At 41.4% G+C, this 14302-nt stretch overlaps 1 protein-coding gene across 5 annotated transcripts in view; it reads left to right on the top strand.

Moving 5' to 3' along the window:
• Positions 1-14302, top strand: part of ascc3 (activating signal cointegrator 1 complex subunit 3) — a 149303-nt gene that overhangs the window by 28668 nt on the left and 106333 nt on the right. For all 5 annotated transcript variants that reach the window (XM_069171968.1, XM_069171967.1, XM_069171969.1 and 2 more), the window contains exons 6-8: positions 359-560; positions 1124-1259; positions 2876-3001. In XM_069171968.1, the coding sequence (XP_069028069.1) occupies positions 359-560; positions 1124-1259; positions 2876-3001 (464 nt within the window). The remainder of the gene's footprint in view (positions 1-358; positions 561-1123; positions 1260-2875; positions 3002-14302) is intronic.

Below are 14302 nucleotides of genomic sequence, written 5' to 3'. Positions count from 1 at the left end.
GGAGGGTGAGAGTGACAGGAAGAGGGGAGCTGTTAGAATCAGAGGGAGGCTGTACGGCAGGTGGAGCCGCCAGACAAGATAAAGAAGAAATCATTCAGTCAATCAGGCCGGGCCACGGTGCAATCATCAGATCTCATCTGTTTTCAAGAGCAATTCTGCCTTTTATTGAGCTGTTGTGTCTCAAACAGGGAGACTGCAGCGGGGAACATTAACCCTCGCAGTGCCACGCGCAGCTCCTGACTTCACTCGGCTGTCGAGATCCATGTTTTATATACTGATTGCGTTTAAAGAAATACAGTAATCAAAGAAACTTTGCATTGTTTAATTTACTACATGTTTGTTCCTGTATTTCCTCCAGACGGCAGCCGGAAGGTCAGCAGTGAGGTGACGAAGCCGGCCTACGGCTGCCAGGTGACCATCCAGTCAGAGCAGGAGAAACAGATGATGAAGATGTACCGAAGGGAAGAGAAGAAGGAGAGGAAGAGAGGCAAAGGAGCCGATGACAGCGACCCTTCGGATGCCGTTCTGACCTTTGACCCCAGAGAGATGAGATCCCAGCGGTACATCATCACTCCAAACTTTCTCTTCTCTCATTTGTCTTTGTTCTCTGTCTGTCCGTCTCCAACTGGACTCTCGGGTATCGGCAACAAATCTGACAAGCTCCTGCATTTTTCATGACGAGCTGGCTGCAGCTTTACAAAGTAAAAAATAAAGCCCAGCGACTCTGCTGCTTGTCACATATTTTTCCTTCTAGAAGATTCTTCTGAAAGTTTCATTTCAGAGGATAAAAAACCCCCCAAAAACAGAGCAGCGATCTGTTTAATTAAAAACTTAGCATGGCCAAATCCAGCGCAGTGTGAAGGGAAAGATTAGTGGAGAGGTAAGCCACTTTACGAAGCAACATAATGCCTCACGTCTTTGCCTCTTCATTTGAATCATCCATCAGCAGCATTATTTCGTTTCCCAGCAGGAACATGGATGAAGGTGACGCTTCACGGAGCTGTAGATGTGACATCAAGCTCACTTTTGTTCCACTGTAAACATGCTGAAATGAAATCGCCTTTAATGTCCAGTCAGACTGAAGCTGTGTTTTTCTTCATGTTAAATGTGTGTGTTGGTACAGAGAGCTGGCGCTGCTGACTGCACGGAGGGAACCCGTGCTGAGCAGAGAACGGGTGTATGAACGGATCCGCTACCCTAATGTGTACGACTGCTACGCAGAGGCCGCCAAGACACCTGCGTTTGTGGGAGGAGCCAGGGTGAGGCTCAGATAACTCTTCAGTCTGCCTATTGTGACTTGTGTCTTTGATATTGAACACGATGTTCCAGAAGAGTTGAAGTGACGTTGGATTGTCCCGGTTCAGTTCGGATGATTTATCTCTGCTGCAGGGATGATCCCACTCTGACAGCGTGACAACATCGGACTTTCTGGGTCATTGCGTGTTCCTCTCTGGGAGATGGGTCTAAGAAAATCTTGGTCACTTTGCGGCTGTCAGGCTGTGCGATGAGTCACGGCAGTGTGATGCAAACAGACACTAAAAGTTCTCTACTCGTCATCATCTTATATGATCCTCACTGTGACCTCACACTGGCACGGGTTTTTTGTTGTTGTTCAGACATCTCACTGTGTTTAGTATTTCATGCAGTATTCTGATTGGTTAGTTTGTAGACATCACATGTAGCTGGAGTTATTTATGAGTATTAGGTTCTTACTTTCTGACTCAGGCTGGCTCCACTCTCTTACTTGCTCCTGATTGGCTGTCCATGGAAGATACAGATACAACCACACAGTGTGTAGATGTATGTGTTCCTACATTAGAAACAGACATATTACCTGGAAGATTTAGCTTTTATGTGGTATAATAATGATAACAAACTTTCTTTGTATGGCACCTTTCATACAAGAAATGCAGCTCAAAGTGTTTTACAGCAAGAAAATGACATGGTGTTTCACATAGAAAGAAACATTTAAAAAATATTGAAAATAAAATAAAATTAAACACAAATAGAGTTGAAATATAAAATAAAGCAATATGCTTTTTAAAGGCACGGTGGTTCAAGTGCAGGAGAGCTTCAGGAGTCGCTAGTTAAACGCTAAAGTAAAGAGATATGTTGTCCGAGACCATTAAGAGCTTCGTATGTGAGGTGGAGGAGCTTAAAGTCATTCCTGTGCGTTACAGGTAAACAGTGCTGCCAGAACTGGACCGATGTGTTCTTTCCTTTTGGTTCTGGTTCACAGCTGAGATGTAATTTTAATGGTTACTCTCTGTTGTAAAGACATATTGTTTGGTAAATGATAGTTTACCAACAATAAGCTTGTGTACAAATTTGAGCGTAATTCCAATAATTCCTGTTCAAGTGACCTGCAATACAAAAAGGTTTTAATTCCTACAGTTACAGGAGTCACATAAGTGTCGCTGCTGATTGTTGAATTGGTATTTAGGCTGTAAAATCTTTGAATGTTTAAATTCATTTCAGTCAATACAGAAACATATGGTCTTGGATCATTTCATTATTTTGCAGTTATGTGACATCATGGTGGTGTCCTTGCTCTTTGTGGACTCCATGTCATCCCCAAGGAGCACAAATAATACCAGGCTCATAGTAATTCATAACACAGACAGAAAGCACACCTGACATTCAGTACCAAATATCTGACACCTTTCTATTTGTTGCATTGATTGATTTTTATTTTGATATTTGTTTGACACAGATTTTAATGGGGAATAGTCAGTTGTTACAGCAAGTGGGTTTTACTGGGCAGCTGCCTGCAGTGCTTCAGAGTTCGTGTTTTAAAATCCCTGTATGTGAAGGTAGTGTTTTTTTTGTGATGTCTGAGGTTTTCTCTCCTCCTCTGTGTGTGCGTGGCGTTCAGATGCTGCTACCCGAGGGAATCAACAGAGACAACAACAAGATGTATGAAGAGGTGGCGATCCCGCCCAATGATCCCATGCCCATCGGCTTCGAGGAGAAGCCCATCTACATCCATGAGCTGGATGAGGTAGGAGCAGACGTTTTCCTGGGTTGGTTTCTGTCTGTGTGGAGATATGTGGGTGTTTGGACACTCACACTTCGTTAAAACAATAAAATAAGACTCCACTGTTCAGTTTAGCAGCTTTGATTGTGACCTCATACTTCAGAGCCTCACTTACATGTCCTGTGCTTCAAATGAGTTTATTTATTTATCATACATTGCACACTGGGACTAACCAGCGGTGACGTCATCGTTGGTTTGTGAACGTTATGAAGCCTCCAGTTCAGATTCTGTCCGTCACCATCTTGCTAGTTCGGAGCAGTTTTGAGCAGGAAGTGACCATATTTGGACGAGCTGGGGGAGGAGCCAGCTGTGGATCTCACTGATCTGATTGGAAACCTGACGATACTACGTCCCGCCCACCGATAGCTGTAACCTGACTGCACCACAGGCCTGTCAATCAAACAGACACGCCCCCAAAAACAGGTCTTCTTGAATCTTCTTTTCTAATGAATGAGGGATCATTTTCAGATGGACCTCCAGAAAACTAATAAGAAGGAGTGACTTTAGCTAACAACACCGAGATAACTGATGGACACATTTTATTCACTTTGGATTTGATGAGAGAAGTTGAATGGGAGTCTATGGAGCCGGAGGCTTTTTGGAGCCGACCTCTAGTGGCACTCGCTGGTATTGCAGCTGAAGACACTTCTGCAGCAGAACCATTTTTGAGACCTGAAAGGTATGAACACTTTTATATTCAATTTGTGGTTGGGACACTGATTCCTGCTGCACCAAGAAGTGACCGCTGAAGCTGAAGCTGGAGAGGAAAGAGATCTTTTTTAGCTCATTGGTTCAGTTCAGTTTCAGGTCGTGTTCTACATGTTGTTTTGTTTGAAGGATGTGAGCGCAGCCGTTATGAAATGATGCAGCTCCCATCCAGGACTCCGGCCCAACTGCCTTGTTCTATGATTATGTTGTTGATTTGAGTTTTTGTGTATAGTTCCAGGACTGTACTGTTGTGAAGTATCCACCGTGGGATGCTCAGCCCTTTAAACTCTGGTATCCACCCGGTGTTGATTGATCTCACTGTATAGAGATGGACCTTTGTTTTCAGGCTGTATTGCTGAGGCTCCTGGATATTTCAGAGGTTTGAAAACACACCCTGGGATCGCCTTGATGTCCTTCTGTGTCTCATTTTTCTTGCTGATGAGGTTGCTGAAATGGGCGAAAGTTCTCCACAAAATCAATAAGCTCCCTTTTTATTTGAGCTGCAGCTGGAGGAACAGTGTTAATGTGCATCTCCTGAGTTTTAGACGTGTTGAGGGAGAAGCCTGTTTGGGTTGAACATGGTTCAGACGAGTTCTAGTTATTTAAAGTTGTTTTTAGTACGTAGAAATGTGCAAAGCAAGAATCTGAACCAAAATGGCTTCAATGACGAGTTTAATTAGCAGAATATCGGCCTTATGTTTGAATTTATTTTTCTCATTTGATTTATTTTGCACAAATTTAATAACACACAAGAGTTGACAAGATAAAAAGATATTCTGTGCATTGCAGCGAGATGCAAAAACCCAGTGGGCTTATTTGAAGCTGCCACCAGATAATGTCAAAACTGGACAGTTATAGAAAACACAACGTTTACCTGCAGGAATAATATCGCTATATAAAAATAATGGGAACAAATAACAACAAAACAATACAGGCAACATGAATTTGCCTACATTTCTGCTGAGCTGTCAGGAGTCTGCCAACGCCCCGGATATATAAACCCGGTCCCTGTTATCCTCCGTCTCAGTGAGCAGGAGAGGACTGTGGCTGTAACGCCCTCTGACTGATGTTCCTCCGTAATGGAAGTGCTGTAGCTCTCAGCCGGCTGTCAGCTGACACAATGACCCGTCAGTCTGACTGACAGCTGGACTGACAAACCCACACTTGTACACAGCGTACAGATCCGGCGGCAGGCTTTCCCCGGCCACCGCGGGGCCGCGTTAGAGGGCAGCAGGCTGGAAAACAAGGAGCTGAGCTCGGCGTGTTTCTCTGGGAGGAGATGGACTCCGGCAGAGTTTCTTCTAACGGCTCTGCTACCGTCCTGTCTGCTGCAGCCGGCTTTGTAATTCATCATCAGTGCATCTCTGGTGAGGATGCAGCAGTGCTAAAGGTCAGCCCCTCTCTGAGCTCGGCCCTTTGTTTATGAAGACACTAAAGAACGACACCCGTAAACTTCACAAGCGTTTGGTCACACTTCAGGAGACTAGTGTAACTGCTCTCCTCTCTTAACCTTCCTGTCACTCATGCTAATGGACATCATAATAAACAGCTTCCAGAGTGTGTGTGTGTGTGTGTGTGTGTGTGTGTGTGTGTGTGTGTGTACGTGTGTGCGAGCGCGAGCTTGCTTGTTTGCACTGTGGCTGCTCTTCAATGCCTGTCAATTTCAATCCTCATCAGGCTCGTCTTTGAGGATTTGACCATTAATCCTTCCATTAGGCACGTGGACGTGTCCACAGAGACCAAGTCGCCTGCAGTCGCATCACATTTAGTAAATATGAATATTGATTATGTCCTTCCTTTTTGTTTCATTTTGTTTCTACGTGGTGCTTTTTAAAACGTGAAGGTTTTCTCCCGCAGCTTGACAGAGTTGTATGGAAACAGTTTTGTTTTTTGTTTGATGGAGGTTAAACGTTGATGAATCTCAGCTGTTCTGCATCCATGTGTTTGGGGATTTAACGGCTCATTTACATACAGAAATGCCCCATGCGCACAAATATGCTTGTCTTTAGTTACTTGCTGTGGAAGATGAAGATGAAAAAGCTGACAGACGGTGAGGTTAGTGTAGCGTCTGGGCAGCAGGCGTACAGGAGAGTGTGTCCCTGGACTGTTACTGCTTGTGTTACACTGTGCTCTGCACCATTTTCACTATTTTCACACGTTCATTATTATCACACAACACTAGATGATGTGCTGAGGCCTGTGAGGAACGTTTTCCAAGTGGCTTGTGGAAAGATAAATGTACAGACAGTTTAGTGGCAGGTGACTCCAACACAGTGCAACTATGGAGCATGTCATTGATTATGAAATGATGTTAAAACCACTTAATGAATAAGAATAAATTAATGAAGCCTGTTTAAATGGGGCGTCTCCCCTGTTTCCACCAGCAATCCCTCTGCTTAACATTGGCTGTGCAGTTTTGTGTCTGTTTACATCCCAAAAACTCCACCTGAATAATGATGATGTTCATTAGAAGGAATGGATTTGTCTTGATAATCACATGCTCATATTATCATATTGTTCTGTGTTTTTGTTTCATTGTAAGAAATGGGCGGGGTCACACCTGTATTAGACAACCAGTAGTTTTGACCCAGAGATCTGATTGGTCAAAATTACTTTTGGATCGTGCTGAAATCATCATGACATCACATCCTGCTCATCACTAGAAATATCACTCCACTTTCTCAATGGGAATATATAGTTAGAATTGAATTTCATATATGTAATATAATGTAGTTTCTACTTGTTATAGTTCTATTAAATGACCCATTTGGTGAAGTCGGGTCTCTTTTGGTCCTTTTTTGGTCGCTCCGAGCACCCGTACCGTAACACCACGGATAGTCACGCACTTCCAATCCTAGAGGAGGCTAGCTGGACCGGTTTGGTTTGAACACATGACACGGAGCTAAAATGTTAAAAACACATGAGTCCATGGATATCTTTGTTCATCAGATATCTTTGTTCATCAGATATCGTTGTTCTTCAGATATCTTTGTTCATCGGATATCTTTGTTCATTGGATATCTTTGTTCATCGGATATCTTTGTTCATTGGATATCTTTGTTCATCAGATATCTTTGTTCATCAGATATCTTTGTTCTAACCAGACTGAGCTAGCTGAGCAGTTTAGTGTTTCTATGTTCTGTATTTATTCATTTGGAGACTAAAAATACTCTCTGTTGCTAGTGGTTGCTAAGGGACGGACTACTTACTGGAGTAGTAAACATTGCGTACATTATATAAAAGTTGACTGACGCGGCTGATTGTTTTCTAGGTTTTTAGTCATACATCCAGGTGTTGCCATGGAAACGGAGATCACACTAGCAAAAAGTTTTATATTTTAAGAGTGAATTGCCCGACAATATGAACACATTTCAATTATATATTTTATTTAGATGGTACCTTGTTGTATAATCACTATATTACACGAGAGGGTGCGCCTCGGTCCGGATCGCATCGCTGTCAGTAATGACGTTAAATCACACCCTCGTGTAATATTGCTGAAGTCACACCTGTAGTCCAGAGTTTAAAATGTATTCCACAGTTTAGTAAAAGCCTCAGCAGTCCGACTCAGATCCAGTTTACACCTGCTCCCTTTCATATGTCTGTGGCTGAGAAAGCCGCTGTATCCTCCTGCATTACTTCCTTGATCTCGACACGCTGGCAAACGCCATAAAAAGTGACGAGCTGGTGAAACCTTGAGTCTGTTCAAGGTCTGAGACCAGGTCCAAAGCATGCAGACAGGAAGCACAATCCAAATTGTGTTTGTAGAAAGTAGTTTTTGTGCAGGTTTTGTGAGTTTAACCATTAAAGTCTCAACACTTTGTGCACATGTAAATAATAACTATGATGATAACAGTTAGCATTACTTATAGTTGAACTCGTATCCATCGTATCGGGGCTGCACATTTACTACACTGTAATGGTTTTAAATCTGTAAGAATGAGGCTGAGGAGTGTTGCAGGATCACAGGACAGGTGAAGAAGCTCAGGGATATTTGAGATAAATCTCCAGGTAAATCAGCTTCACCACCAGTTGTGCTGTTCGGGTGCTGCTGGGATGATTTAGGATGAATTTGGGAAGCGTGTCTCTAACCTTTTGTGTCCTGTCATTCAGACACAATTACTGAATTCATGTCGCTGCTTTTCCTGCAAAGATTTAACTAAATAATTAGAATAGAATCTGTAGTAAAATCTCTGAGGCTCCGTTTATCTTCTCTTCCTAGAAGACGTATCTCTTTCCTCCTGAAAGTTCCTGTGTAACTGATATAGATTGATATGGAGCCTCTTCTGCTGAGTGATGTGAATTAGCCTCAGTCAAGCAGTTTCTCTGTTCATTAACTTAAGCCTGGGCAACTCTGGAACAAAGTGCCTCACTCCTCTAAAGCGCCAGCACACAATGCCTAATAAGTCTTTACGTGCTATTAGGAGGGCTTTGAAAGTCTGGTGACCCCCCCTCACCCACGCACCCGCCTTCCCGTTTACACTGAGTGCCGATTGTCATTTATTGAAAGCTGTAATGGAAAGCAGGGCTGTGCGAGGCGCCGAATGCCTTTAATAGCAACCACGAAACATTAAAAGTGGGGAATTTATTAGGGTGCTTTTTAACTAATGAATCAGGGTCTGGGCTTACCACACTTGCCACTGTGGTAAAAGCCTTCCCAATTCATCCAAATATACATGTTACTGGGTGTGTTGTGAGAACAAGTGGCCTCTCTTTAGTGGTGTTGGTGGATCAAACATGCACAGAGACATCACCACGTCTGCTGGCTGATGGACTTTATAACACCAACAGCAGAATGGATGCTGCAGCTCAAATGCAGACAGCTGCAGTGACGGCACAAACAAACGCACTTCCTGTGAACCAGACTTCTAATTGATAGGAATCCACTCAGGCTGCTAACGCTCTCTGAGAAATGCCGCGGTCCCACCGGGAGATGTACAGGGAGGGAGATTAAGGAACACGGAAAGCTCTGCTCTTTAGCGACTGCTGGAGAGCCAGAGTAGGTTAGTTGAAAGGCAGAAGTAATGAATGGCTCTGCCCTCCCACTCTATTCTGTATGTCATTGTGCAGCTTCACACCTGAACATCTGGTGATATGGCGCTTTTTGGCTAATTTTTATTAAATAATCAATTTAATTCTCTTGTGGAGTTGTTTCTCTTTCTTTAAATTCATTTTTCCTTACAGCACAGATTTTCTTCTGTCGTCCTGCAGCCTGAAACTATTTACATTTGCAAAAATAATTTTCAGTCATTCCTGATGTCCAACCCCATCTCCAAAACAGTTGGGACGCTGTATCAAATGTAAATAAAAAGAGAATGCAATGATTCCGCAATAATGGATGCTGGCTTTAACAGAGCTCTGTAACAAACTGGATGGTCCCTCTCCTCTTTAACCTGGAGGATGCAGCGTCTATGATTTACAAAAAGAATCAAATATTTTTATCCATCAGATCACAGGACAGTTGTCCACTTCACCTCAGTCCATCTTCAATGATCTCGGTCCAGAGAAGGCGGCGGTGTTTCTGGATCATGTTTCTATCTGGTTTCTTCTTTGGAGAGTTTTAACCTGCATTTGTGGACTCAGCGATGAACTGTGTTCACAGATGATGGTTTTCACAAGTGTTCCTGAGCCCATGCAGTGATTTCCACTCCAGAATAGTGTGTTTTTAATGCAGTGCTGCCTGAGGGCCCGAAGATCACCACCATCCAATATTGGTTTCCAGCCTTGTCCCTTGTGTTCAGAGATTTCTCCAGATTCTCTGAATCTTTTAATGATATTATGAACCGTAGACGATGAAATCCACTAATTCTTTGTAGTTTTACGTTGAGGAACATTATTCTTAGATTGTTGAACTATTTTCCAACACAGTCTTTCAGAGTGGTGAACCTCTCCCCATCTTCACTGCTGAGAGACTCTGCCTCTCTGAAATCATCTTTTTAGACCCAATCATGTTACTGATCTGTTGCCATGGTAACTTAATTAGTTGCGAGATGTTCCACCAAGTGTTTTTTTCTTTTAGTTTTACACAACTTTTCCAGTCTTTTGTTGACCCTGTCCCAACTTTTTTGAAACGTGATGCTGTCATCAAATTCAAAATAAGTCGATATTTTGCATACAACTTTTAACATTTCTCAGTTTCAACATTTGATATGTTGTCTTTGGTCTATTTTCAATCAAATATGGGTTTATGTGATTTTTAAATCATTGCATTCTGTATTTAGTTACATTTTACCAAGTGGCCCAACTCTTTTGGAAACGAGGTTGTAAATCATTTTCCGCTGCTGAACAATCAGCACTTCCCATGTTCAGCTCAGTGTGTCATCTTGACCGTCTGCAAAGCAAACTATGACTACAGAAGCTACATGTGCACTCAGTGTAGCGCTGGGCTGAAGCACATTTGTCTTGACTTTCTGGTGTGACGTCACTATGGTTGCTACCTTAATGCCCGCACCCGCTGGAATTGGATTTAAACATTTCATATAATCTTGAAAGAAAATAAACAGAATTTAGTTTTAAAGCGCAGGAGGTCACTGCTATCCACCTCAAATGTACTTTTTATTATTTCCACAATTCCAGATATTCTACTAATTATCATTTATGTTTTTTTTTTTTTTTTTAAATAAAGTCATTATACATCATCTAAATTATTGAATATAAATCTGGGAACTATTTAATGGCTGTCTGAACTAATTACCAGCATCAAGAATAAGAGCACTAGTGGAATTGTTTGAATCTGAAATGAATGAAATGTCGAGTACGTTTCCTGAATGTATAAAGAAACCACGGAGCTGGTCTTGAAAACCAACAGGATCAGTGTCAGCATGTAAGAAAAGAGGCTTCAAAATAAGATCAAATAACATAAATGTTAGAAAATATTATAAAACAATGAAAATGAATAATAAAGGTGTGTGTCTGGAAGCCTGTTGAAGTTAACATTGATTAGCACGAAGCAATAAAGAGATAATGACAGAGAGAAACACTTCCAGCTCTTACAACAGACCCCAACATGGTCAACTGAGGATATTGTACATTTAAGTTATGCAAGTTAAACTCTTATTTGGCTTCATTTTTCTGCTTCTGGCACTCAACACATATTTCACATTATTAAACTCACTAAAAAGTGGAGGGACTTTGCCCTTTGAACTGCTGGAAAAGTTTTAACGTGTGACGTTTGTGGTAGAAGTGCTGAGTTTCACTGAACAGCTTAACGCCGTCTGAAAGTAGAACTGATTGCAGTTCATTTCAGGTGCAGCAGAATTTTTCTCCCAAATAGAAAGTCAGAGCAGCAGGACGCTGTTGACTCGCAGTGATGCACCTCAACTTGAGAACATATGATTCAAAACTGGACTCAGTTTGGCTGACTGAACGTAACAGTGCACTCACTGCCCTCATGAGTTTTTTGTGATCGTTGCGATGAAAAATGTTTGATTTTGTGGCAGATTTTCTCAAATAATTCGATGTAACTTGCGGATTTTTACGTGAATTTCTTTGTGTAAAATTGCGGGAATTCGAAAAAAAATTGCAAGCTGAGTTATTTTTTTTAAGCACTACCTGATAAAGGAATACATATGTAATCACTTCCTGTGATGATAATCATGCTGCACATCATAGAAATATTATAGTTCCAACCTTTTTTTTAAAATTTATTTGTTGAATGTGGAGAACCGTGGGGCTCAAAGTTATAAAAGAAACCTTCCAAAAAGTTTCATATCTATGCAGAACAGACAGTCTGTGACTGTAATATAGAAACAACGACTACATCAGCTGTCAAAATAAGAGCTTTAGATGCTGTTTGTAATATGTAATCACTTCCTTTGATATTAAGCATTTAATTAGAAAATTCTATTGTGAATTTTTATACATTTCCCACAAACTCCGTCACTTCCTGTTTTGGCGCTTGTTTTATTGGGTGATGAAAACAGGAGCAGAGCCTTTCTGATTGTTGATAAAATGAGCTTTGTTTGAAAATATTGTTTTGCTGAAAAATTATAGGAATAAAAAATTGCGGAGTTTGCTTAAATTTGCGTAAATTATTGTGATTTCGTGGAGGGACTGTTTTCTATGTTTTGTCATGTTTGTATGCTTTGTGGTGTGACTCCTTTTGCTGCTGGAAGTAATTGAGTAGTAGAAGATAGAAAGACTGAGGTCTTAAAAGAATCTATATGGTTGGGAACAATACTTGAATAGGATGTGGCATTCAAGCAATAAGAATGGGCCTTATATGTGCCAGGAAATGATTTCCCACTCCAGCGCACCACCACAACGCCTCCAAACCCCTCCGCTCTCTGCAGGATGGATCCGTGGACCCATGTTGTTTAAGACGAACTCTAACCCTGCCTCTCTCCTCCCTCATTAAAAAAGCTCTTCCACCTGTAGACTCACCTCTAACTGGATGTTGTTTTTCCTCAGCGGCATGTTTTCAGGTTGTCTGTTCGTCCATCTGTCCGTCTCATTCTCGTGAACACGATATCTCAAGAATATCAGGGAATTTCTTCAAACTTGGTAAAAAGATTGACTTTGTAACAAGGAGGAACTTATTAGAGTTTGGTGGTCAAAAGTCAAAGTTTAAGGTCACTGTGACCTCACGCCCTTCTCATCCATCCACCCTGTTCTCGTGAACATGACACCTCAAGAATGCCTTCAGGGAATTTCTTCAAACTTGTCCAAAAATAAATAAATCCCTTTGTACCGACAATGAATTTATAAGATTGTGGTGGTAAAGGACGAGGTCACTCTCACCTTGAACTGACCCATGACCGTGAATGCAATATTTCAGGAATACACCAGCGAACTGATTAGATTTAGAGGTCAAAGGTCAAGGACATTGTGACCTCTTGTCTTTCCCATTCTTGTGAGCATGATGTCTCACGAAAGCATTGACAGACCTTCAAATTTGGTCCAAATGTTTACTTGGACTCAAAGATGAAGTGATTATAATTTGGTGGTCAAAGGTCAAGGTCAAGGTCACTGTCACCTCCCAGACAGCTGCTCATCTCTCAGTCAGGGTTTGTCTTCTGGTTGAAAGGGAGTTTTTCCTTCTAGCTGTCTCACGTTGTTGAATTGTTGGGTTCCTTTCTATAAAGGTGTCAGAACTTTACTCTGTTAAATGTCTTGAAACCACTAGTATTTATGATTTGGTGCTACTGAATGGAATTGAAATGAATTGCGATGTTTTTTTGGAAACAACAGTGAACCTCTTGACCACGTGTGCATGTTTTGATCAGCCCCTCCAGGAGTTGTTGGAGATTTTGTGTGATTGTTTTCATCTCAAACTCTTTATTTTGTAGTTGTTTTTCGTAAAAATTGCGTTTTATGTGATATTTACCTTAAAATTGTGGGAAGTGGAAAAAAAAAATCATACATTGGGGAAAAAAAATGTGTCGTTGACTTTTTTTTTCATCTACTACCGAATCTAATGAAGAAAGATTTGAAGTGTCTGACAATGTGGAAAAGATGCAGTCGTAGGTGTCAGGTGAAGCTCTGCTGTCTTAGCTGATGGTACCAGGTGAGCAGAACTGGGGCTGTTGTATTTCTAGTGTCGACAGCTTCCCTCCCCTCCTCAGCGCAGGAAGTATAAGGTCAGGCCTCAAAAATGAGGCAGAACTGAGCAGCCCTCCTTCCATAATTAATCCACCTTGATTGCATTTCCTAATCCAGTTTTGATGCTGTTCCTCCACAGCACACACACTTGGCTCTGTGCGTTAGCTTCAACTCGCTAAACAGAAACCACGACTCTTTTAGGCTTCTTCTTTTTTTTTTTTTTTTACAATCTGCTCTGCTGGTGTGGCAGCACACTCAAACACGCCATCACCTTGACGTTAAGAAATAGTGTGCTTTGTTTGGGACTAAATTAGATTTAAATCTGAATTTCGGTGCCCAATCCTAATTAGTAGTTTATAAAAAAAACTTTATTTTCATTGCTGTTAACTGATTATTATTGTAGATTATTGTAGTCTCAGCAAAAGAAAGACACCAAAGGTTTGTTTTAGTTGTTTAAACTTTCATCTGGAAGCCTGAAGGTTGTTCTCTGAGGAAATTACAACAAATACTGTTGATACAAGGGATCCGCATTTCAGGTAAAACAACTATTTGAAATTCACTCAGAACAATTTGATTTTTAATCAAAAATTCGTTTGCATCTCATCTTTATTTCTGTTTTGAAGAAGTTCGTCACAGAACTTTCTGACGGCTGTAGTTGTCTTTGCATGTTTCTTCGTGTTCACGCCGGGACATCTAATACCGGGATAGTTTTACCTGCAAAGCTTCGGACCCCTGAAAGCAGCAGCTTCTTCTTCTCTCTGTTATTTATTGGCGGCTAGCAGGCAGCTTTTAGGCGCATTACCGCCACCTTCTGACGGGAGTGACGCATCACAACCAGGCGCTGGTAAAAACAGGAAATCAGGAAGATATTCAATTTTGTAGATTATAACGACTATTCGAATATTCTGAATTTGTGCCCAATCCGTCGATACAATAACATTACTGTGATTTCAACTGAGATATATTCATATGAAGGGAAAATGAACGACCAGAAACACATTCAAGTGTTTGATGACA

The sequence above is a fragment of the Embiotoca jacksoni genome, unplaced genomic scaffold (genome assembly GCF_022577435.1).
Source record: "Embiotoca jacksoni isolate LCO1_2020_lvr unplaced genomic scaffold, fEmbJac1.0.p SCAF_50, whole genome shotgun sequence".
NCBI classification, from domain to species: Eukaryota; Metazoa; Chordata; class Actinopteri; family Embiotocidae; genus Embiotoca; species Embiotoca jacksoni.
Note: the sequence above shows the minus strand (reverse complement) of the source record. Positions and strands in the feature narration are given on the sequence as shown.